This window comes from Taeniopygia guttata, chromosome 1A, assembly GCF_048771995.1.
Source record: "Taeniopygia guttata chromosome 1A, bTaeGut7.mat, whole genome shotgun sequence".
Classification (NCBI taxonomy): Eukaryota; Metazoa; Chordata; class Aves; order Passeriformes; family Estrildidae; genus Taeniopygia; species Taeniopygia guttata.
Genome location: NC_133025.1, coordinates 28,879,832 through 28,906,356, shown reverse-complemented (window position 1 = coordinate 28,906,356; position 26,525 = coordinate 28,879,832). Strand labels below are relative to the sequence as shown.

Below are 26,525 nucleotides of genomic sequence, written 5' to 3'. Positions count from 1 at the left end.
GACAACTATTCAATACCAAGCTTTAATGTCAATGCAGATTTAATGAAGTCAGAATACATTACATCTCTGAGGTCTGCATTTGCAGATGCAAACCAGCACAGTTCTACTGCCTTAGCTGGAGCTTTACCAGTGTATAACTTCTAGCCTTGAAAAAAATCTTACTAAATATTCTCAGTTGTGTCTCCTTTCTTCTTCTGTTTCTCTGTAGCTGAAGACTATTTTCTCCTGATTTTCCCCCTACATCTCTGTTCTTTTAATAGCTATTTTCCTTTCCTTTTTCCTCTCTACTTAAGTATTTTCAGCTTTCTCCAAGAACCTGTTTTTAAATTTTTGTTTCATAGAATCATAGAATAACCTGGGCTGGAAGTAGGCTCTGGAGGCCACCTAAGCCAACCTCCTGCTCAAAGCAGGACTAATTTAAAACTTAATTCAGGTTGCTCAGGGCTTCCTGACCAGGTGAATTTTGAATATATAGTAGGATGGAGACTGCTCAACCTCTCTGTGTACTTGTTTCTGTACTTACCCCACTCTTAAAAAAAACCCCAAAAACTTTTAATATTTCATTATGGTTTTTTTGCAGTTCTTCTTCTTTGAATAACTTCCATAATACTTCATCTTCATTTCATCCTTATGCCTGTCTCTACCTAGAAAGAGGTGTCTCTTTCTACCTCTAACAGTTGTAGCAACATACTATTTCCATGATTTCTGAATTTTCTGATGTACTTATATTTCTTTGTAAGAGAAACGTACCTCTTGCTTTGATATACAGGGTTATATTTGCTCCTCACAAGATTCAAAGTGATCCCATATGGGTGGAGGTCAAATGAATGACCGCAGCTTATTGCCCAAAGCCATTCAGGTAACATGAACATGCTAGAACTTCCTTAATCCCCTGCCCTATTGTCCTTTGCTCCTGCACAGCTAACCCATCCTACATTTGAAAATCAGACTTGTGCCTAATACCTGTAGGGCTTCAATAGTTTAAGGAATAATGGCTGCTAAGTATAAAAAGGTGTTAACTGTGAGGCCTCACATTGCCTGAATTGCTGGATTCATGTTTGGAAATTTAATTTTTGTTTCAGTTGAAAATTTGGGAAAAAAAAATGACTTTGCTGGCACTGGTTTTATCCATAGCCATGACAGGAGCTACTGGAACATGTGTCAGTCTAAATGAAGGCTGCAAATTTTAAATTGTTCTAAACAATCAATTTTCAGTGAGAGATAGTCCTTCAATGTCTACCATAGAAGAGCTGGGGTTCCATTCTCACATAGAATACAGGGAAATTTAAGCACATTAAAATGAGATCTAGGAGAAGTAATTTTACTGCTTTTAAAATATTTGCATTTGAAGCAAATGTCTTTCCTAAAACAATAAAAATACATATATTGTTAAAAAAGTTGAGTCCTCTTATATTTGCTTTGAAGTGGTCTACAACAGAGCTTTGTGCTTTAATTGGGATCACTGAACCTTTGACTTTTGTGGTGCTTAGTGCTTCTGTTTATTTTTACAAAAAGTAATTTTGAAAATCATTAACAAGTGAAACATCACATCTGAATCAGTAGGTATTTGCTTCCATCACTGACAACCATTTATATTGACTGGGAAGGAGATAACTTGCTGCACTCTGATAACTGCTTCAATGAGTAAGAAGCAGAAACAGGAAAAGAAACGGGAAAATTCTAATTTGCTGGAGAAGCATGTACAACAATTGCTCCTCTCAATTTAATGTCTTATGATTGTTTGTACATTTTATGCCAATAAAATGAAAGCACACATCCTTAAACTTCACCTTACTTTTCCTCTACTCTACTTTGCCCATGTGTGTTCTGCAAAAGGACATCTCAGGGTACTGAAATGAGTGTTGTATCTTCATGCTTCTATGGTGGGCAGAATGGACCTCTGTCCTCCCACCTCCTTTCTCATACCCTAATCTCAGAACTGGAGTTCTGTTTACATATCATGATCAGTCTTCTCTTGTGTATGTAGTTTAAAAGAAATAGTTTGCAATTCTTGCTTCTTGTTGGATTTCTTTGATATTCATGGTATTTGGAGACTTAATCTTTTTGTTTGCTTTCACTTTGCAGAGCTCTTCAGATGCGAATTTTTTTTTTCTTTTCATATAACTGTGCTTATCAGTGACTTCAGATAGAGAAAACAGTTTAATATCCATTTGAGAGCTTCTGTCTTCTGAGTATTCAAGAAGAAATATGGTATTCCCAACAAGTCTCAATATTCTCAAGATTATGCTGGATACCAATATACATTGGAACAATCCAGGTATTCCTTCTACAATCCTGTACTCTTGACGAGGGATGTATGATTTTATTCTAGCAGTGAAGGCTGTTTCAGTACAGCTTCACTCAAACCCTGATTAGCCCATTCCCTCATTTCAGGAAAAAAATATTAAAGTAAAACAGGTAATCCACATACTCCATGCAAGGGATGCCGGACTCCCTAACGGAAAGGGACAAGCAGCTTTAGGAAGACAGTACCCAGACAGAACACCCTAAGCAGGGGACCTGGAGCTACAACAATTCCTGTCGGTCGACACTGTGGTGTCAGGCTCTGCCTGGACATCCCCTTCCTTCGAAGCAGTCTGGGGAAACGGCTTCCCCCAGAGCTGCGGTGCAGGGCAGGTGATCGGCGGGGGCTGCGGTTGGGTGATACTGAATCTGTGGGACACACACCGCTGGATTTCACGGCACGGCCTCCGCCGTTCCCCGGGGATGCGGCGTTGCCAGGCTTCTCAGAAGCCCATCTTTTGGCTGGAGCGACACCTCTCGTGCGGTAACGCCGCCCGCAGCCGGGGCGGGGGGCGGTGCGACGGGGCCGAGACCCCCGGGCCGCCCCTGCCCACGTCGCGGAGCGGGGCTGCCCTCCGTCTTTGGGCGGCCGTGTCCCGGGGGCGGGCCGGGCCCGCGCCCGCTGTGAGGTGCGGGATGGCCCCGCCTGGGGGCAGCGGGCATCTCCGCGCCGCCCCGCCGGCCGCGGGGCAGCGGCACGGGAGGCGGAGGCAGGGACGGGAAGGGAAGGGCCGCCCTCGCCCACCCCGGCGGCGGGGAGCGAGCTGGGGGAGCGGAGGCGAGGGGCGGGAGGGGAGGGAGCGCGGGCGGCTTCCCGCGGGCGAGTGCGGGGCGCGGAGGCGGCGGCACACGAGGAGCAGCGCGGCGCGCATGGAGCAGCGGCGCGGCGCGGGGCCGGCCCGGGCGGCCGGCGGGCGCTGAGGCGGCGGCGGCCCGGGGGCGCTGCGGGCACGACCGCCGCGCAGCGAGCCATGCGGGGGGCGAGGCGGCTGGCGGCTCTGCTGTGCCCCCTCTCCCTGCTCGTCGCCGCGTCCTGGGCAGTCCGCTTCCACCCCAGACAAGGTAAGCGAGCGGCAGCAAGGCGGCACGGCCCGGGGTCCCGGCCCTGCGGCGGGCGCCGTGCCCTCCGGGGCAGCCGCCGCTCCCCAGCGGGCGGGCGGGCGGAGGCAGCGCTCGCTCCCGGCGAGCGGCGGGGTCTCGCGGGCGTGCTGGCAGCAGCCCCCCGCCCCCGGCTGTCACCGGACCCGGGCTGGCGCCACCAGCGCCGTGCCAGGAGCCGTGCCGGTGCCGGCGAGAGGTTGCTGCTGTGCTGCGGCGTCAGGCTGAGCCTCCTGTCTTTTCTTGCAGAGACCTTGGTGAAGCAGCTCTCTTCTTACGAAATCATCACACCTGTCCGAGTGAATGAGTTTGGAGAAGTTTTCCCGCACACGCATCACTTCAGAAGGAGGAAAAGGAGCTTGGAGGCACCGCTGGAGCCCGCTGCTTTCCGAACACATTACCAGATCAGAGCATACGGACAGGTCTTCCAGCTCAACCTGAGTGCTGACGCAGGCTTCGTTGCTGCTCAGTACACGGTGGTGCACGTCGGGGCGCCGCAGAAGCAGTCCTCCCCTGATTTGCGCCACTGTTTCTATCGCGGGCATGTCAATGCCCAGGAGACGCACATGGCTGTCTTCAGCATCTGTGGTGGTTTGGTAAGCATGTTGGTCGCTGCTTCCTGTCTCCATTCATATTCTCCTCCCTGAAAGAAATGTAGTGGAATGCCTTTGCTGGAGAGCTAAGCTGGAAATTATTGGGCATCATTCCAAGTAGTTGGTCATGAAATGTCTTGTCATCAGCAGTGTGCAGTCATGATGATACTTCTCTGGTGGGGTATACAAATGCCGCTTTCAAAGGATCTCTTGCTGGCCATTAACATAGTTGGTTGATGTAGCTCCTGACACCAAGAGCGTTATAATGGAGGGGAAAATCATGCCTTAGAAACACAGTAAGCTATTGTCTTGATAAAATGATGCTGTCAGTTGGTATCAATTATGTATTTGTAGCTTAACAGATATTGTGTGTGAGTGAGGAGTTGAGATGGTGAGAGAAGAGCTGGTGTTGATCAGTTACTTCCTCAGCTTTCAACAATACTGTAAGGTATGTTATATCCTAAGAAGTGTGCAGCAGTGCTCTCTAAACACATTTCTGTTAAAAAAGGAATAGGAAATTTCCCAACTTCAGTGGAAGTGTGTCTGTAAAACGCTTCTTAAGAATTGAATTGAATAGACAAATCAAAACTGCAATGATATGCATTCTGCACTTAACCCTTGATAGCATTTATATCTTCCAAAGTGATAATGCAGAAATAGTATAACACAATTGCCTTTGAAAACAGTTCTACTGTGTTGCTAAATTTTACAGTTTTGTGCCTAGAACATGAAGACTGGTACCTTGTGCTTTACCACATCACTATTTATTGCAATGCCAAGGACAAGTTGTGTGACAGGCACACTGAAGAAATACAGCATTGTAAATATTACTGTGAATTTAAGTTGGGGTTGTTCCATTTTTTTGCAGTCACTCGGGAAACTGAAGGTGCAAGACTTATTTTCGGGACCTCAAGAAAAATCCAACTTCATTTACTTGGCTCTTTCTAGTAGCTTACACAAAATAGAATGCAATTGGTTGGATGTATTTAGGACTGTTTAATGTGTATTAAAAGAAGGTGATACACAGGATAGAAGAGAGAACCATAAATAACTGCCATTTGAAAGACACACATCTTTCTTGTGCTTCTTGGATATTTGGGTATATACCATCTTGTCTTTGGGTTGAGGTGTGTGGACTTTGCATAGTCCTTGGAAATTAGTGAAGAAACAAGTATTTGAAAACAGTAATTCTGTACTCATCCTAAGTTTTATCTATATATCTTGCTTTACAAAGAACTCATTGGTTCTTGACTGCGTTATCCAAAACCCAATTCAAAACTATACCAAATATATTAATTTGTTTACTAAGAGAGGGAGTAGTATGTTTGCTAAGAGAGGGGAAGATGAGGTATCACAAATATGGTTGGTTTTGGTTTATTTCTTCCATGTTTCATGTTTTAATAAATGCTCAAATGTCATGTCATTGAGAATAGTGGCATACTTTCTACAGAATAAATATGAGAAATTCTAAGAATTTCTACTTTCATAATCTTTGCTACCTGTTTGAATTCTGTTCTTGTAAATTGTTGCTTTGCGTTACTTGAAGAGACCATGTACATTCAAAATGTACATGTTTTCATCAAAACTTACACTTACTGCTGCTAAAAGTTGTCTCAAATACCTTATTTATCAGTTCTCAAATTCTTCATCACAGGACCATCTTCTTGCCTGCGACAAGCTGAATGTCTCACTTCTTATTTCTCTCCCCCCTCCTCCTTACTGATATATTACAGTATCATCATGTATGTGTGTGGTCAGAAATCCCTGAGTGCCTTTAAATTAGGCCTTTGCATCTTCTAGATGAGCCTTGTGAACTTGTCACTGCAGATTCCACTGCAGCTTCCTGCCTGGCTCACAGAGTTCCCGGTCTGAGCCGCCAGCAAAGACCTTTCTGTCTTGCTGCTCTCAGGACTTTGTGTCACCTCTCATTTCACTTTCTGTGCAGGCAGATACGGCCTTGGAAGGTATGTAGCATAGCCAGTGTTGCGTCTGCTTTCCCCTCAGTGGTGGTGGTTTCAAGGGGAGGAAGCAGAGCCTCCATGGATGCTGTTGCACTTCTGTGGGATATGCCTATAGTTTTCCAGGGAGGGATTGTGTGGTGGTCACAGCCAGCTGGTTGCCTGTAACTGCACAGTGTCCTTCAACCTGCCTCAGAACCTTCAGGCTAATGTTTTCTTTCATGGATTCAAAGCAGATATTTTCTGCCTTGTGCGACTGCCAAAGGAGAAAACTTTTTTGCAGTTAAGAGAAGAATTAATGCGAAAAGAGGGAACTACAGACCAGGTGGAATTGTCCTGTGAGATCTTATCCTCCCTGAATGCATTCCCTATTCCTAGATGGACTACCCTCAAAAATTATTAAAAAGATATTTTTATCCTCAAACCTTTTAAAATTTCATGGGTTTTTGCATTCAACAAATGCACCTGAAAAAATACATTACTCCGTTATATTATAGTCTTTTAATGAACAGTGCCATGCTTCATGAGTGCATCCAAACATTTCAAGTCTGACTGCTACAGAGGTAAGATACTATTTCTTGGGAGCAAGAGGGTAGAAATAAGGCTAGGTTACCTGGTTGACTCAGTAGCCTTGCATTATATTTATTTTAGGTAAAATCCTTTTTCTTTGTAGGATTGCTGAATTTGAGCTTAGTGTATGGAAGTTATGATACTGCTTTGAACTATCTTCCAGCTTTGCATATGTAAGAAAATTGCTTATATTTGACCAGTTCTGTAAAAGCTAGTGAGGTGTACTTAGTTATAAAGATACAGGGAGTGTAATGTAACAATGGAATTTTAAAAATTGCTCTGGATATGTCATCCAGAGTCCTGTGAAGTGAAACCAGGTACTTGCGTTCACTTTATCCTATAGGCATTTATCCCCAAGGTCTGACTGCATTCATTCACAGCTTCATTCCTCCTCAAGTTCCTTCTTTTCTTTTTTTGCATTCTCAGGTTGAGTGTGTTGTCCCACTCCACTCTGCTTTGCCTTTTCACCCTCCATTAAGCCTTTTCCTGCATGTGTTAAAAGCACCTACAACCCAGAGTATCCATGGAGCATTGCTTAATGGCTCCTGACATGCTGTATGCAGTTTTGTTGTGTTACATTTCCGACCATGCCCTGGGTTCAGGGGTGCAAATGGCACAGGGAGGTTAGAAGGTCAGCAGGGAGTCTGTATAATTGCAAGGAGGGAGTGCATAATTAGGGAACTTTGGGATCCATCAAAAGCAGGAGGTCATTTGGAGTGATGGCCTCAGTGCAGAACATCTGATCACATACAGGCATATTTCTTGCATCTTTGGAGTATTTTTTGAGATTTTATGCTTTATTTCACTTTATTTTCTTAAGTTCCATATTTTTTGCTTTTACTGTATTAGTCAGTTATAGCTTTCTACAAACATAGGGAACGGGATCTGCTGAGGAGGTTCTTTGATGCATGTAGACTAAAGATACCTTTCAAATGTTATGCAGACAGCAAAACCAAAGAGGTAAAATCCCAAATAGTTAAAAATCATTTAACTTTTGAGAACATGTGACTTAAGAGCTTAATGACAAACACAAGCTAATACCAGTGAATGAAGTGTCTTATAAATGATGACAGCTCCCATATTTTAACTAGAATGCACCTTAATTCCTAGAAGCACCCATCTAAAGAAAGAAGCTTTTTTTGGTTGGGTTTTTCTTCATCATCTTGAATGAATGCTATAGAAACTGTTTGTTTAGTCTGTTGAGAAACCTGGTATTTTTTTCTCAGAGGTTGGCTGATGCTGAGAACAGTTAAAATCAGTTTTTATGAGCTAAGTTCCAGAAGTGAGATATGAAAAGGTAAGAAAGAAGAAAAAACCACATTCTTTCTGGTCTCTTGAGTGTAGAGCAATTTCACATGCTCACTGACTGGCAGAAGTTAGGAGTAGAAAATTACACATGAATCTCTTCTTGCATGGATTTGCCTATAGTCCAGGGAGGCAGGACCATTATGTTCTAATGTAGCTTTGGAGTGTGACAAGTTTCTTCTTCAGCAGCTCAAGGGAGCCCTTTGGTAATGCTCCCTTACTGCACATCAGACTTGCTTTTGTCAGGAGAATGGCAGGAGTATGAACCAAAGTGTGGATCTTCGCAATCCTCAGTAGGGGAACTTGTGTTTATTTTTATTAATACGGGTCAGCGAATCACCTTTCTGAGAGGTTTTGAAAACAGCTCTGTCTGTTGCTATGAATGGGTAAAGTGGCTCCTTTTAAGGAAAAGTAAGCAGTCTTGGAATTTGTCTTAAGAAACTGTGATTTTTAATTGTTTGGTTAAAACCCCCAACAATACAAAGCCAAAAACTTGCTAGAAGCTACTGCTAGAATAGCCAGCATCTAGTTTCTTGTGAAGATCTAGTACAGGTGACAAAATCCAGATATCTGCTCCCTGGTTTTGTGCTCCTTTGTACTAACAACCTCAGTGAGTGAAACTACATTGTTTTTTCCAAGAAACTTTAACATTTGTAACTGGAAAACACACTTACCTTGATGTAATTTAATGCTTTAACTTCTAAGCTGTCACTTCAGAAAAGTTACTTTCTGAATCTAGAAGGCAGGATAGTTTCAGTATTTGTGTTACATTTATAAAGCTATGAACATCCATAAGGCACATACTGGATTTTATATTTTTTTTATCTTAATATACTGATTCCATCATAAGCTAGGAAAACAATCCTATTAAAGTGTCAACTCAAGGTAATTGAGTCTTGCTTGCGCAAACAAAGTCTTATTGCTACTGGCTGGGTGATCTGAAGACTCCCACTTAGTGGTTCTGGTTTCTTGTGTCACACACATATATAAGGTGAGACTCCAGCTCTGGATCTGCAAAACAGGAAGAGTTTCAGTGCTTCCATTATAACCCTCAGCATTTGCTCTGTCTCTGATCAGCACAAAGTGGTTTTAAGTAAAAAGGTTTTACTTTGGAAGTTTAAGATAAAATGTTCTTTGTTTATGGCTTGTTACAAAAAATAAGATAATTTAGGTCCCCTCTACAGGTGTTTTAAAAACCCTGAATCTTCTTCAGTATGTTTTCCTCAGGCTCTTTGCATCTCAGCTTTTCCTGGAAATATTTCTACAGATGCTATACTTTCACATGTGGGCCAGCACAGATCAGCAAATACAGGTGGTAATTGCAGTGTAAACTGAGAAGATACTTGGAGTTGTGGATTGTGCAGCTGAGGGTCTGTCACAGAAAACGTTTTATTGAAAGCAGTAGGACCTGAGTATGTACCTACCACCAGCAAAATTCTGCAGGAGTTGTTTTTCAACAGACTGGATGTGCCTATGTAATGTTTTATGTCAAGGATGCTCAGCCATCACTGGCCTGCCTTCTGCCCACGTCCTGTGTCATCAAGTGCTTGGGCACATTCTTTGCCCATATGTTTGCCAAATAAATTGTTGTGATGGCTGCAGCTTGTTCTCAACTGCTGCTTTTATTGTTTGGATCTATGGGACACAGGTGAATTTGCTGGTATGCTCTGGGCATCCAAGGGAACTTTGATTTACTTTTATTTGTGTATGTATATACACCAAAGTTTCTGTGTCAGGGAAGGGCAGAGTACAAAACATATGGCCCTTTGCTGTTACTAAGCTAAATTACTGGTGTGCAAATAGGTGGGTGGACTGTGTGTGGGTTTTCTTTTTTTGTCTGGACTTAATGCTTCCAGTCCCAGGTGGCAGCTAACAGTTAGTTAAGCTGTCATGGGTCTCGGGAAACTTTGTACTCTTGCAGATAGATAGGTTTCCCATATGAGATAGTGTATCTGCAATAGTCTCAATTCTCCTTCCGTTTCAGACAAACCCTCATGTAGAAAATGGCAAGATTAAGATAGCAAAGCCGGACACTGAGAACAGTTAATACCTTCTGGGAATGCACATATTTACAGAAGTACTCAAGGTAGCTTGCTGTGTGGCTGACTAAGGTGAAAATCTAATCACAGCTTGTGTGCTCTTGGGTGATAACCCCCTGTGATGGTACTTATGAGGTCAAAGGGACTGTATGGAGCTATTCATCTCCCAGTGACAGAAAAAGGTGGCTCTGCATCCACTTAAAAACATCAAAAATAGGAAGTTCTCTCTAAACAGAGATAAGTTGCAAATGTAAATTTGCTTGACATTTTCTGAGACAGGTAAGATGATATGAAGGACTTTACTCCAAGATAAAGTGTATGGATCCCCCAGGTCTGTGCTTTGTCAGAATACTTAGCTTGATGATATTTTAGATGTTAAAACTAAATCTCCTAAAACTCAAAAATAAAAGCCAACAACCCACTCCCTCTCAAAGTAACCTCCAAACAAACAAGAACATCCCATAATGTATTAATACATTTTATTTTGCCAATCTCAACAGGTGTTGCAAGATAAATGCTTTTCTGTAATGGAATCTCCATGTATATATCTATTTTTAAAAGTTATTATGCATATTTTTTAGCTTGTTTACTGTGAATTGTAGATAAGGGTATAAATAAACAAATAAACAATCCCTCTCTCTTCCTTCCACTCCAATGAATCTCATTAATTTTTAATTTCCGTGAGCCAGTGCTCTTTCCAGGTGGCTTTGAGATTTTTTTTTTTAATATTCTAACAAGTTTTCTGCTGTTTGACCCCTCTGCTTTTGCTACAAATTTTATTTAGAAACTCCTGGTTATCATATGGTTATTGGTAAGGTGTGGTCTAAACATACAAGTACATAAAATCCCCTTAAGCATTTACATGGAACTTAAATTTCAATCTGGAATTAAGAAATTTTATCTAACCAAAGGTGTCTTTGCAAACCAGGACACTTCCAACCATAGGTGAATGCCCCATCATTTTTTTTAATGGTGCGACTAGAGTCAGCTCAGGCAATCTTAACATCACAAAATGTGTAAGATGTAGTTAGATGCCTATAACAAACTTTTAGCATTTTATTGTCTAAGAACTTCAAATGTAATGTTGCTTCCAATCACTTCTACAAACGTATTATACCAGAAAACATTTGTTGCTAGATATTTCTTCCCTGATGAGGGAAGAAATACAAAATTTATGATTTTATTACTATTTTCTTATTTCTATTATATTTTCTCTGATCTTAATACATTAGCTTGAACTGCTATCTCCTATTGTGTTTCTAGCTGAATTATCTTCTAGCAGAAATACTTTTTCCAGATGTTGACAGTGTACTATGATCACTGTAATATTTTTTTCTTTAATTAAGCAATGCTTCTTAAGTCGTTCATCATAAAATATTGTAACACTGAAGCAGAAAGAAAAAGGGGGAGGGATTCTTACATGATTCAAGAGCTTTGAATAAAGGGAAGGGATAGTAGAGGGGAAGAGAATAATATAAAAGTAAGGGATTTTGTAAATTACTTTGACTGTTAAAGTGCTCTTGCTATAAACTAGTTTTAGGTTTTTAAGTGAGTTAAGAAGCCATACGTTAAGGGCATGAGAAGTACTTGAGCAGAGGAGTGGAGCTTACCTGGGCAGGAGTCTGCCAGTTTAGAGTCAAGTTTTCCAGAGCTTCAATTGATCTTTTAGAGTTTTTATGAAACTGTTCCAATAGTGCTGTTAGACATACTAATTCCTCATTTCTGAAATCTGCTATATATTCCTTATGTTTTCCATGTGTTCTGCAAATTTTATAGACAAAGTTGTTATTTGTATATGGGCATGATACATTCTTTAACCATAATTTTGCAATATTTACTTCCATAACTCTTGCAATAGAGTCAATATTGGTTAAAACTATGCAGTTTTAAACCACTTTCAACCACTAAATCATGCTATATAGTGAGTAGCTATGTTGATCCTGTGAACCGTGACTTAATCTAAAGTGTCTAGATCATCCATAATATTTTAAATCAAAAAAATAAATTAGCATTTTCATGTGGGCTTTCTCATAAATTTTCTCAAATCTATACATATGCATAGTTCTGGGTAGCACTCCTTCTTCGGACCACTTATTGATGATGTGCAAGAGACTGTTTTCAATTTTGTACTCTACTTCTACCGAAGAGATCTTTTAAATGTACTTTTATCTCTTTGTCTGAAGAACAGAAATAGAATGTTTCAGGCAGCTTTCTTGTTAGATGATTTGAGAGACATCTGTAGATGATAAATCCAGTTAATTTCTGATTTAATTTCCTGCAAATGCTTGGGCTCCTGTTTCAGCAACCTCAGTCACTGTACATCTAGGTGACTTTTCTTTATTTCATTTTACCAAAAGTAGTCTTCATTTGGATCTCACAGCTCTTTTCCTTGTCTGTCCAAGATGCAGCAACCAAGATCAACAGAATCTGTCACCAAGGGAAGTATCACTTTCCTGACTGGAGGAATATAAACAGACAGTGTTACTAGTGACTGAATTTTTGTAGATGCATGTGTTAAGAAAATGAGGAGTGAACCATGTGTTTTCAAGGCAGGTTTAGAGGATTGGAATGGGCAGCTACAAGTTCAATATCTTCTTTGGTTTTGAATGACAAATATCAAATACCTTTCTTAAGATAGAACACTGCTTGATCTCTTAATTTTTGCTCTTTCTCACATACAACATAGTGTGTTCAGTTGGGATAGATGTGTAAAAATTTGTCATAGACCACTGGTAGGAGGCCTTCATAACTACTCAGTGATAGTAGTTGCTTCTTCATCCATGCATTGTTGAAGAGGAGAGAATTCATTGTAGAAAGAATGAAAACTTTTTACATTATAGATTTTTGCTCAGCTATTTTTTTCCATATCAAAACAGGCCATTGATCCTGGGATTCTGTGTGAGAATCAGTGGGTCAAAGAGTGAGCAAAAGGAAGCTTGACAGCTTGACTCCATTTTTCTAAAATGGTTGTCCCACATATCTGTAAAGGTGGACTCTTTAGCCTTAAGGACACAATTGTACTGTCTTGTGTTAATCTTTTGACATTAAAAAAAAAGCTAAGACTAATTTTGAGGCCAGGAATCATAATGGAGGATTCTGCCAATCCAGTTGTCTGTCCTAACTTTTTGGCCTGTAAACTTGTGATCTGTTATTGTGAAGTTTTGAAGTGAGGAGACTCGGTCAAAAACATATGTCTTAGTTTTGGGAGTTTTTACTTTTTTTTTTTTTTTTTTGGTTTTTTTAGGATGAAATTGTAGAAAAAGAATGTATCATTATTCTTGCAGTTAATCTTTTCAATGGAAGTCTGATATTCTGGAATGAAGTATGAGCTCTCTCCTTGTTAGTTCTGGGGTATTGCTCTTACAATCTGTGTTATAACTGAAACCATTCCTTGTCTGTTTGTTGGAAAAGCTCTTGAAGAAACAAACCCAGATTATCTGATCCACCTGTTTGAAAGAATAGTAGTGAAGTAAAATGTGGGAAATAAAGCAGGAACAATGAAGTTCTTGCTTAAATCTGGAAGAACATACTTTAAATATCTATAATGTAGAAATATGGGTTTTGGTGTATCAGGAGAAAAGAATTAATTAGCATGTGAGTGTTGGCAAATACTATAAGGTCAGATTTATGACATTTTGTTAACAGGGACTTTAATAGTATATGTAATAAAACATGAATCTTAACAAGAATTGATGCTCTGTCCCTGAGTGACAGGCTCTTCTTGTCTGTCCCTGTCATTTACCAAAAAGGTTGTACCTTAAGACCGACAAGATGTGGCATGTCTGTTTTCCTGAAGCCCTTTCCAGGCTGTTCTTGGTATGCCCAGTCCGCTGTCCTCTACAAATTACATGCCCTGGAAACACTGGATGTGAGAAGGCTAAACTGAATGTATAAAGGATCCAGCATGAAGACTACTTGCAAAGAATTTAAATGAAACTGAGGGGCAAAAGTGCTTCTGTGAGTTAGATTTAAGCAGTCTTGAAATGAAAATACTATTAAATGTTTTTTTTCATTCTGCGACAAAGCTGGTGCAGAGGATTCATCCGCAATGTGTTGACAGCAGCTCTAATAATGTTATATATATTAGGCAAGATTGCAGATGGGCTGCAGGTATGTGTCAGACTAACAGACTCTTACAGATCAGCAACTGATAAGTGCTTAGAAGGATCCCATATTCAAGGAGGTATTGTAATTTCACTACCCTGAACACTAAAGTAGTCTGCAGCAGTTTCTAAAAGACTTACTTGTTTAAAAAAGCCCTATTCTTGATTCTGCTCTCATTTATCCTGCTCTGCCACTCTATAACCCTGAGTTTCAAGGTTGACATGAACATTTAATCTCTTAAACCATATTTTGTATGTTACTGCTATAGTATTATAGGTAATTCTTATGCCTTAGTGGCAAAACATCTATCAGAATGCTGTGTACCTACTCACTTGAAGTGTTTAATTGGCTGAAGCGAGGAAGTTGTTAAAACGTTTGAAAATAATTCGATGAAATTCTTGCATGTTTTTTCCTCCTCATAGTCTCCTGAGCTGGAATACTTAAACCATAGGAAATTATGAATTTGGTTAGAAGTGCAGTGAGAAAGAACAGAGTCTGCTTTAGGATTTCATATTTGAAAGGATTATGGGGCAGGGGGCTGGGGGAAAGGAGCTTAATTTTTGTTCTTTGTGTATGTGCCAGTGCTTTTGTTAGTAATCAAGTTACTGTGGTTCCCATTATGTAGTTAATCATGTGTGTCTCTGGTGGCTGGGGACGGGGAGTGTTTTGAAGGAATCAAGATAAAAAATACTTTAATGGTATCAACTTTGAATTTGTGGTGCTCCAGTTAAAAATCTTCAAAAATAATATCATGTTAACACTGTTTCTAATCCATGGGTAAAATGTGATTTTAGAAGAAGAATATTATATAAATTATATTAAGGATAGAAGGCAACAAATCAGTCCAGAATTTGGACAGCTGTCTAATTCTGAATTTCTTGATGGCCTCTGCTCTCCTTTGCACAGTTCCCAACTGGTGCTGCTTGGTTATACCTGATTTCTCTTTATTTTTGTGACCTCCTTTGTCTCATAACTCTTAAAATAATTACCTTTAATACATTGTTAATATGCAAAGTAATCTGAGTTATTCTGGTGGGGCGAGACCCTGGAAACAAACTTCTCTTGTCTTACCTTCCAGGTTTTATTGGAGTTTCCCTCATCTCACATGCATGTGTATGATCATTAGCTTTAAAATGTTATCATAAATAGCTTTTATTTCAATGAGAATTATTTTTATATCAGTATTTTCAGTGGAAAATAATTCAATTACTTTTTTGCTTTCAGATGGGCACCTTCAAGGTACATGATGGTGAATACATTTTAGAACCTCTCATGAAAGCAGATGGAGGTGAACATGAAGATGAACATAACAAACCACATCTTATATACAGGCTTGATGAACTTAAAGAGTATCAGAAATCCCATAAACCTTGTGAAGTTTCAGGTACAGTCATACTTTTAATTTCATTGTGCCTTTTTCAAAAGTCAAATGTTCCAGAGGAAAAAAAACAGCAAGATTTTATTACATAAATTATTTTTTCCACATTGTGCCGTTAGAACCTACACATTTCTTTCATATAGGCTTGTCAGCTGTTCCTTTTGTTTTGTGAGAGTGGCAAATTCAAAAGTAGGACAGAATGTGAATATGAAAAAAATCCATGATATTGCAAGAACATTGGTGTGGATTTGCTTTTATAGCTACAAAGAGAAGATCCACAGGAGCTGTTGCTTATATTCACAAAAGATAATGAACTAACTGCAATTGTAGCAGATAATAAAAGATCATGAACTTACTGCAATTCAGTAGATAATACATGACATCTGTCTTTCTTAATAGTGGAAGGATCTAATATTACCCATTAATTTATTATAATGTAATCTTAGCCGTTATTTTAAATGTTTGTCCGTATTGGTATTTTAATAATTTATTAATGCTACATATTCATATTTCATTTTATTTATGTTTAAAGGAAGGGGGTCAACAGAACCTCTGACTTGGACTTTCAGAGGGTGTACTTTGGCCTGTTCAGGGCACTGGTTCAAAGTGTTCCTTGGGAAGTGCCCCCCGTGAAAATGCAATCTCTCAACTGAATGCTGTGAAATGCAATCGAGAACAGAGCAAAGCAGACCCAAGCCTAATAACAAGAAAAAACTTTATTAAACTACTACCACTATGCTACTATAAAAGAGGGAAAAAAAAAAAAAGAAACACACACAATTCAAAATTAAAACCTTCCAAAGCATTCCTCCTCCCACCACCCAACTCCAACAAACCACAGTGAGACACAATTTGGACCCCAATCAGGTTTCCACCCTCCAGATAATCAACACCCAGTCCATCTGCAGGGAGAGAGGAGCCTCTCCTGTGCCACAGATCCCCCAAGAAACACAGCTGCCACATCCTGGGCTTCCATGTCACCACATGGCACTGCCCGGAGAAAAAAGTTTGCCAGTGGTGACATGGAAGCACAGGATGTGGCAGCTGTGTTTCTTGGGGGGTCTGTGGAGAGTCCTGCACTGACCACTGACTGGAACCCAAGAGAGCGAGTTTTCCTGGGAATTCTGCTTTTAACCCCTCTGTGTTCTCAGAGGCGTGTCTACCTTCAATTGGTCAATGTCCAAATTGACCTCTTCCTTCCGGAAAAATTATTTTTCCGTGTCAAACCACGACACAGTCCTTAATAATAAAGTGGTCCAGGAAGGCTGGACATAATTTAAGAAAGAAATTTTACAGGTGCAGAGGAAGGCCATCCCTATGTGCTGAAAGATGAGCCAGCAGGGAAGACTGGCTCCCTGCTCAGTTCCTGGGCTGAACAGGGAACTTTTGCTGGAACTCTTCTTGAGAAATATCTATGTAGATGGTCAAAAATATGAAGATAAAAAAACCCCCTTGGGTGACTAGTGTTATTAATTTTGGAAAATTCTTATAACATATTTTATACTCGAAAACATTCTTTTGAGAATTCTGCTTTTCCATAGATACTAGGCCAGAAAATAACCATTACATCAAGCAAATATTCCTAATCCTATGCCTTTTTAAAAAATTATAAATAATATGTACTGAGCCAAATTAGAGGTCTTTCAGTTTGTTTTGTGTCTTTTTTTTTGCTTTAATTGAAACAAGTTAGTATGACAAAAAGACTTCAAGCATTAAGAACATAGTAATTTTCTTCCTTTTCATTTTTTGGAACAATTACAAAAGACTGTGAACTAGGACTTGCTGTCATTTTGGGGGGAGTGAAGTTGCAGAAATGTTTATGAAGAAAAGCTTTGCGTTTTTATGCTTCTGTCCTTCTAAGGAAGAGCTATGTCTCCTTTAATGTTGGACTTGCTTGGTATTTCATATCCTTTCTTCACAGAGGAACAACTTCTATCATTACTTGGAATCATGAAAGTTTATCTTTCTCTAGTAAGGAAACCTTGACAGAGGATATGGAGGAACATAATATTCAATACGTATTTTTAATTTGAAATTGTGCCATGATAATTCTAAAAATGTCTACCAAATCTTTTCTCTACTTTGTCCTGTTTTCTTCTAAAACTAGTTTGCCAATTTAAAAAATTTTTGTAACCCTGATATATGCCTTACTCAGGTCAGGATAGGATATTTATTGCATTTCCTCAGTCTATAAGTTCTGTTTCCTTAATACGTGGAAGCTCATCAGAGTTTGCCAGACTGTGTTTTGAATAAATCTGACAGCTATTACTTATCCACTTTTTAATTTCTGGTGTTTGTAAACAAAAATATTTTGATTTGGTCTTGATTTGTTTGGTCCATAAATTTAGATAATCTTTAAACTGTCCCTTTAAATATAAGTATTATTTCCTATTTTGACAGTACTCTAGAATCGCAGGCTTTCTGTGACCTAGTAAAGATTGTGTATATGAAATTGCTTCAGCTAATTTTCTTCAGTGCATCTAACTCAGTCAGTCAGAACACATATGTGGATACTCTTTAACTGGTTCCTTTTCAGAGCCAGTCCCTGCTTTCTTCCCTCGTTATTGTTAGTGCTAATGGTTTCACAATTAGCATAGCTTTATTTTGTGATTGATTTTTAAACACTCACTCAGTAGAGTGCTTGCTGATGTCTCTACTGTTTTTCTTTCTGGCCATGTCATACCATAACTTTAAGAAAGACGGACTATGGATCTCTCAACAATAGCTTAAAGTTTACACATGAGGGCTCTTCCCTTGAATAATGGAATGTGTAGATTTAAATCCTCTCAAGCTGAGATTGTCAGAAGCTTGGTCTCTGAGTTCTTGAGTCAGTGTTGTAGTCACTTTAGAATAAAATGCTTAGGAGAAATATCCTTTGGCTGGTACTGTTTAAGAGGGAAATCTAATTTCCAGAAGACAGTGGAGGTTTCTTCTGAAGGGGCTGGAGTGTCCAGTTAGCTGCTGAAGTTCTAGAGGGTAGTAAGAATTCAGATATGCTTCTCCATTAAGTGTTTTTTATGAGAGCTAAGATGACTATGGTAAAGGCATTGTTTTTTCTGTATCAGGCATCAGAAGCCTCTGGTGGCTGGACTGTACAGTGTAATTGGAAGTATTACAGTACTCAGTTTAGAGATATCTGAGTAGATTGTGTATTTCCTTTAGAGCCTGATTCTACATAATGAATAGTTACAAAACTGTCAAAGAGGTCACCTAAGGCTTTTGATGTGTACTTGCGTATGAAGTTAAACTCCATATTGATTTAAATATAACATTATGTATGTTTGAAAGTCAGTAGGGACTTCAGGAGCTGGAAATAGATTGTTTTTATTTGATCTGCTGGTGCCAAAAGTTTGCATGTAAAAATGTGTTTTGGTTAACTAACCTTTGTCCTTTGCTGTACTGAGTAAGCTACACTGCTTATCTCTTTCCAGCCTTCCTGTTTGGATTATACTGCATTCTAGGAACTGTGTAATATTGCTGTCTCTTAACTAATTTGTAACAAATAATCCATTTATGATAGAATGATATAAAAATATACAAAACATCTCATTTGATGTTCCTATTGCAGTCTTCTGTGTTTCATTTTTTTGTCTTTTTTTTTTTTTTTTTAATTCTTCCACAGTTTCTTTTGGAAATAACATCATAAATATAAGCTTTTCTATTTTGGGCAGCCTTTTGCCTTTTAACTATTTAGCAACTGCATTCAAGAGTAAATCTTTTTTTTACTTTACAGAGAAAGAGTTGAAGAAGAGCACTTTATTACATCCAACCTTCAGCAGTTTAGATGAAAAGAGCAGTGTTTTACAGAAGGCTCTCAGTTTAGAGTATGCTTTAAATAACCTCTCCATAGAGGATGGTAGCAATCCACATTCCAGGAAGAAACGTTTTCTTTCCTATCCAAGATATGTAGAAGTGATGGTCACAGCTGACACCAAGATGGTTCATCACCACGGGCAGAATTTACAGCACTATGTTCTAACGTTGATGTCAATAGTAAGTAAGTTTCTAATTATTGGGAATTTTAATTATTTCTGTTCTGTTGTTTTCTTTTCTGCAACTTTCCTGTCTACTGGTTTGATCAAATTCTGTATAATAAAAAGAGTTTACAAAAACATAAATAAAAAAGATGTGTCAGTATTTAAGATTAGGGATCTTTTCAGTTTAATGCAGAGTAGCATGTGTTGGTGAAATGATGGGACCCATTTCCTGATTTTCTGTTGCTTTAGAAGTATTCTTAAGCTTCAGGAAGTGAAAAATGCACATTAATTACAGCAGAGAGATGTTAAATTGCCTTGAGAAAAAAAAAAAAAGCTTGGTTTTAGCAATCCTAGTTTTTCAATTTTTCAGGAAACTTCAGATTCATGTGGGTCAGACTTTGAGTTGGTATCATTAATTTGTGATCTTTATGTGGTAAATTCTTTCTTGAACCAAAATTGATTCAGAATATAGTACAGTAAGCTCTAAAATCAGTTTTACCATGACATCACTTGAACCATCTGTTAGGAAAAGGCATGCTAACATATTTTGCATTGTAATTATTCCTAGATTTCTGTCCTTACATTTATTCAGGATGCTTAATTTATACGAAACCGCATCTAGCTTGGGGATAGCAAATTAAAGCACCAATCACATAAGTATCTATAGAGACATCTGCTTTTTAGATGGCTGTTAACTTGACCAGATACAGACATCTACTTTTGGATGAACAGAATAGCACTCTAGTTTTACTGTGATTAATTAATTTCCTTCATAGAAGTACCCCATGCCATTTAAGATGTTGTAGGACATCTGACGTGGCCTTGGCTGCTGCTGGCCCAGGCTGTGCAAGTCTCCTGTAAATCCTGTGTTGCATCTGCCAGTTGAGCATTCTGATAACCTGTAGTGTGTGAAGGGACACTGGATAATAGGGACTTAGACAGCTGAGCTGAATTCTGCTCACTGTAACATCCACATCTCCAGCTGATGACAGTACAGGTACTGCCATCTATTACACAGATGATGTAGGCATCTAAATTTAGAACATGGAGTTTCCTTTTATAAGAAAAATAATGTTTTAAGGGAGATTAGTATATGTTATTGTAAATCTTCTGAGTTTTTCTACTTGTAGTGGTGTGAAGGTATGAAAGTTCGTGTATTACCAAAAAAATCCATACCAAAAGTTGTTTTCTCTGCTTGGAATTCCTATTGAAACAATTGATCCCTAAGATGCAATTTTATTATAGTTACTTCCTTTATTAAAGAAGTATACTAAGAAACAAAGTGAGGTGGTGAATATGTTACTTTAAAATAGAAGCTGTTTTTTACAAAACTTTACAAAAAGATGAATTTGAATCTTTATTATACCTTTTTCATGAGGTCTTGTTGTGATTATAGGTAATGTAATTCCTGATTTTTTTTTTAAGAAGAAAACATTATTCCTGCATCTGTAGATGTTGTACTTTCAAGTACTATTCCTTACAGTGCAATATTTATCTTTTTACTTACACAATTGGACTTCTAGGTAAATAAGATAACTATTGTATAATAGCTATTAAAGAGAACCTATATATGAACTGTTTTTCAAATCTAGTATTTAACATATAATATATGAGTGAAAGAGCATCAGTTCTTTTCGAAAAAACTTGCCATTTATTTCTTGTGCTTTTCTATCTGTACTGTAAAACTAGAGTTTTACACTTATTGCTGGCTTTAAGGTAATAGCCTTCAATAAGGCACTACATCTTCAATGTGACTTTAATATCTCTGAATACCACTGTAGGAGGTAAGATCTATTGCCTGCATCTGTTGGCAGCTCTATTCCACATATATATGGAAGGTAATGTAGAAAGTAATATATGCAGAAGGTAACTTTGAAACAAAAATGTGCAGAAGGCAATCTTGAAACAAAAATTATATATGCAGAAGGTATATATATGTGGAAGGTAATCTTGAAACAAAAATTTCTTAAGATGTTATTTCTAGTAATGTTGAGCAGATGTAAAAAGTATAAATTCAGATTTTATTTTAAAAATATTTTATTTACAGTTCAGTTAATTCCATGCACTCTCCCTTCCCCTGCCTCCATTTCCCCCACAGAATACATATCCCAGCTCATATCCCTTCTCCTTGAAGCATTTCAGCAATGGCTTGGAATCACAGAACAATTGGAAGTCAATCTAATCCAACCCTCTTCTGACATAGATATTTGTCAAACAAATAATGTTTATGAATATGCAACCTTCAGTCACTTCTTATCCATAACAGTTATTTTTTCAGTAAACTAGTAAAAAAAAAAGTGAATGATAGGAAAACAAGTGGCTACCATTCTTTGTTATCTAATCTGCATTAGAATTTATCAGTATGCAGGTGGGTCACTTCTTGACCCACAGCCTCTCAGTGTTTGAAACAGAACCATTTTTAGTCTTATTTGATAGCCTATAAAGGAAAGAAATGAAACTTTAAAATTTTATCACTTCTGGCATTGTATGGATAGCTTTGATTATTAAATTTTACTGGTACTTGTGTCTGGTCAAACAACTTCTGTTATGGGAAATTGTCAGGTTGCTGACATTTTAATTGAATCAAGAGTTATACTTTTCTCTTCTGATAATTCTGAAACTTTTAAGGTTATTTGGTTCTGGCTTGGTTTTTAAAGAAACCTAAAAACTTTAAGCATATAAATCACAATAAATTTAATGAAACTTAGACCTCTAGCTCCCAGAAGAATCTTTGAAATCCTGGCCCAGTCTTCTTTTTATTTTCTTTGGCGCTTTTTTTTAGCATCAACAAAGCCACCAAGGTAAACTTATTGCTGTTTTAGGAGTGGAAAATAAGAACTGAAATATACTGAGAAATATTTTTAGGATTTTAAATGTCTTGTCACTCATCCAATTCAACCAGAAAAGGCTTAGCTCTCAGCATGAAAGTAATCTCATTTCTTTAAAACTGCATAAATGTTGGCAATATGAGTATTCTCATTACTTACATTTTATCTTGGAAATACTTACTCATTCTGATTGAAATATGTACTTCAAGATAGGAGTACCTTTGCCATAGGATTTTATGAAAAACTTTATTGTGTTTCAACACAAAGTGTGGCATTATTTAATGTGAAACAATTAATAAAACAATAAGAATACTGTAATTGCTTAAGTTTCACAGTTTCTTCTTGTTCCTCCAAGTATTGTATCAGCAGAGCAGGCAGTAGGCACTGCCTTAATAGATTTAGCAACTGGAGGACTTCATCTTAGACTATGTTCTGAAAGTTTGGAGCCCCAAACATGAAGGCTTGATCTTAGCAACTGAAACAATTCATTAAAACACTGGAGTTTACTGTAAAATTCAAAACCACCTGAAATTTGGTTCCATGAGACATTTTGAGCTACTGTTCTCATTTTCTGAATCACTAACCTGATTTTTGACATCCTTTTAAGTACTGTACTGCTTATATAGTTTGCTTGTCAGTAAAAAAAGTACTTGATCTGTTCTTAGTCTACTTGCAGCAAAACCTTTGTAATCTTGCCTTTTTGAAAAGAAATCATGGCATATAAAACCACCTGTGGTAGGGCTATGATGGCCAGCTCAGATTGTGAACTTGGCTGACTGCCTGGTCATGCGAGTACTGAAGTCAGAGCATGGGAGTGGGGCAGCCATGCATTCGAGAATTGAGCCAGCATGAATTTAGATCATTTAACTTGTGAAACCAGAAAGTGGTGTTGTATCATGGTAAAACAGTACTATTATAATGTGGTGTTAAAAGCTGATCCTTTGGATTTTCATTAAGACCAAAACTTTAGTAAAGTTGTACGGCTACCATCTTTTACTGACATATGAAATGGAAGGTAGTGAGTAGTAGGTCTTAGCAGGAAAAGATTTTTATAGTTAGGGTCTTGTTTATACTTATTTTTTGCACTCATCATCAGCATTGATCATGAAGTATTTCTTATATGGGAAGACCGTGTGCACCAATGTGTCCCATCATTAAAACCAGACAAATTGTTTTATCTTGGGGTGAATTTAAAGACTGTTTTTATACTTTCTTTTCAGTTCATACTATACTACAGTTAACAGTTCATCTTTTCAGAACACACTGAGAAAACATAGATGCATCCTGACCTTTAAGAATATTTGGCATTACTGATTTTGCCTATAGTCATCATTTAAAAATAGGTAGTAGACCTAAATGGTTTGTAGGTTAGTAATTTAATTTGTGTCACTAGCATCTGAAAGGCAATGAATATAGTTACATTCAAAGTTTAGAGGTGAATATATTGTTCCCTGTATCTGTTCCTTATTTTTCCCCTTTCTCATTCAGATAATTGTATTAGTATTAAACCTACAGGAATGTTCAGTGCTTTTTATCTCTCATCCAGTAAAATCTAGAAGGCCAGCACAAGCCAAGAATATATACCTTATTATGTTTCTTCTGTGTTTATAAAACCCCATGATCTTGTGCATTTGGCATTGTTAAAATGAAAGTAGGTATTTGTTTATGAACCAATAAATATACATAGCTGGAAACAATTATTTTCAAAGTATCATTCGTATAAATTCTCTGAGCTGGCCTTCTTACTTATCTTAACATATGGGTATCTATAGGGGTATAAAAGCCAACTATTCTTTTAATTTTGACTGTCCTTTAATTGCATCTCCAGGATGCCTATATATTAAATTCTTCACTACATCTTGAGGTCCACCAACTAATATAGAAGTATTAGTGTGCCCAGGTAGCCAAGAAGGCCAATGGCATCCTGTCTTGTACAAGAAATGATGTGGCCAGCAGCACCAAGGCAGTGATTGTTCCCTTGTACTCAGCACTAGTGAGGCTGCATCTAGAATGCTGTGTCCAGTTCTGGGCCCTTCACTCCAAGGCATTGAGGGGTGGATCATGGCCAGAGAAAGGCAATCAGGCTGATGAAGGGTCTGGAGCACAAGTCGTATGAGGAGTGGCTGAGGGAGCTTGTGGCGTTTAACCTGGAAAAAATTAGGCTTGGGGGAACCTTACCGCTGTGTACAACTACCTGTCAGGAGACTGTAGTTAGTTTTGTTTCCCAATTAACAAGTGAAGGACCAGAGAAAGAAAATGGTTTCATGCTGCACCAGGAAAGTTTAGAAAAAATTCTGTCATGGAGAGGGTTGTAACATTGTAACAGGCTGCCCTGGGAAGCAGAGGAGTCACCATCCCTGGAGGTAAGTGAAAGATGTGCAGATGGGGTGCTTAGGGATAGGGTTTCATAGTGGACTTGGCAGTGTTTGGTTGAACTCAATGATTTTAAGGTTCTTTTCCTACCTAAGTGATTCTATTTTGCAGAATTTAGGCAGGCACCTGCTTGCCTGTCTTTACATGTCACTGCTGTTAGTATTATTTACTACTATTTTTGCCTAGGTGGTGGTGGTTGTTGTTGATTCAATGATTAGACGTGTCTCTATGACTTTCTCTTCAGTAGTTCAAGAGGTGAAGTGTTAGTACTGTCCAGTTATGACAGAGGCCTTGCTTTAAACTACCTGGGACCCATCTCATGTAATAAGAATAGAACGAGGAGAATAAGGAGTCATGTTGCCAAAGCACCACTCATGTGTTTCTCTGAGCAGCCTCTAACAGCTAGAGAAGCCTGTGTAATGCCGTGTCTTGTGAAATGGTCTTTTAAGGTAGTTTCTCTAAGATTCTGAAAGGAAGCACACATTGACATCGTGCTATACATTATGGCATTTGATGTGTTCTGGTTTTAACTGTGTATTTTCATTGAAGAGTTGTAGATGGTGATGATCGTGACTGTTACCATCTTCTGAGTTTTTGCGATATTAAAGGACTATCTTAACACCAATCTCAGTTGCAAGTTAGAGGTAAGACAGAACACAGGCATTCCTGATAGGGTGTCCCCAGCTGGCAACTAAGCCTCACACAGCCACTTGGTTACTCCCCCAGCACCAGAATCAGGGAGAGAATCAGAAGAGTAAAAGCTAGAAACTCGTAGGTTGAAGTAAAGACAGTTTAATAGGGAAAGCAAAGAATTCATTCGGTGCTTCCTATGGGCAGGCAGGTGTTCAGCCATCTCTAGGAGATCAGGGCCCCATCACATGTTATGGTTACTGGGGAAGACAAGTCCCATCACTCCAAACCTCCCACTCTTCCTCCTCCTCCTCCCAGTGCATACACTGAGCATGATGTCACATGCTCTGGAATCTCCCTGTGGTCACTTTGGGTCACCTGTCCTGGTTGTGTCTCCTCCAAAGCACCCAGGCACCCCCAGTCTCCTCCCCGGTGTGGCAGTACCAGAAGCAGGAAAGGCTTTGGCTCTGTGTAAGCCCTGCTCAGCAATAACAAAAACATTTCTGTTTTATCAACCCTGTGGTCAGCACAAATCCAAAACATAACCCCATACCAGCTAATATGAAGACAATTATTTCTACCCTAGCCAAAAATGACACAAAAGGCACCTCAGCCTTTAAAAGGGATTTAGTCTTTTGTTTTGCACTAAAGCATTCCACTAGGTGACATGTGGAACCTCTACTTCGTTAATGTAGGGGATAGTAGATTGAACAGGACTTGAGTGAGGGGGCAGTAGATGACCTAAAGCTTACAGGGGGAAAAATGGAATGTCAGAGGCATGGGTATACTTGTTGAAGTTTGTATGAGAAGTTTTGGCTGCCATTAGGATACACTTGTGGAAGCCAGTTTTGTACAGCAATATGCATACAACAGAATAGGAGCAGCACCAACAGAAATAACATGGCTCTTTTGCTGAAGCAGTAACTGCTCATATATTTCATGACGTCAGACAAATTTTGGATCTTATTAAATATACGATAGAATTCCAGTATGACACTGGAAAAGGTGAAGGAGAAATCTCACAGATCCTTACATGCTTTCAGCCCTACAATGATACATAGGGGATTTTGGAGCTTGCAAAAGACATACAAGCTATGAAGTGATACTGTGTTTCTTTCAGGGGATATGAATGTTTACATTTTCTTGGTACCATGGTTGTGTGTAAGCGACAAGAGGAAAGAAAAAGAGATCTTGTGATACAATGTTTAGGAGGGGGAAAAGGAAGGAGAAAAAGAGCTTAATAAAATATATCTAAATCCTATTTGATTTGGGTATATCATTTACTTACCTTCCAGTTTCTAGGTGTACTTGCCTGTTTATGAGCACCTTTTCTAAATAAGGCATTTTTTCACTATTCACAGTCACACT

General features: G+C 38.8%; 1 protein-coding gene across 3 annotated transcripts in view; it reads left to right on the top strand.

Annotated features, from left to right (window-relative positions):
- The first annotated feature begins 3,188 nt into the window (after positions 1 to 3,188).
- The window catches only part of ADAMTS20 (ADAM metallopeptidase with thrombospondin type 1 motif 20), an 89,020-nt gene continuing 65,683 nt past the window's right edge, over positions 3,189 to 26,525 (top strand). For all 3 annotated transcript variants that reach the window (XR_004365921.3, XM_072922253.1, XM_002194104.6), the window contains exons 1-4: positions 3,189 to 3,366; positions 3,652 to 3,998; positions 15,196 to 15,355; positions 19,083 to 19,342. Coding sequence is in view for 2 of the 3 variants with exons in the window: in XM_072922253.1 (XP_072778354.1) it covers positions 3,276 to 3,366; positions 3,652 to 3,998; positions 15,196 to 15,355; positions 19,083 to 19,342 (858 nt within the window). In the remaining variant the exon portion in view is untranslated. The remainder of the gene's footprint in view (positions 3,367 to 3,651; positions 3,999 to 15,195; positions 15,356 to 19,082; positions 19,343 to 26,525) is intronic.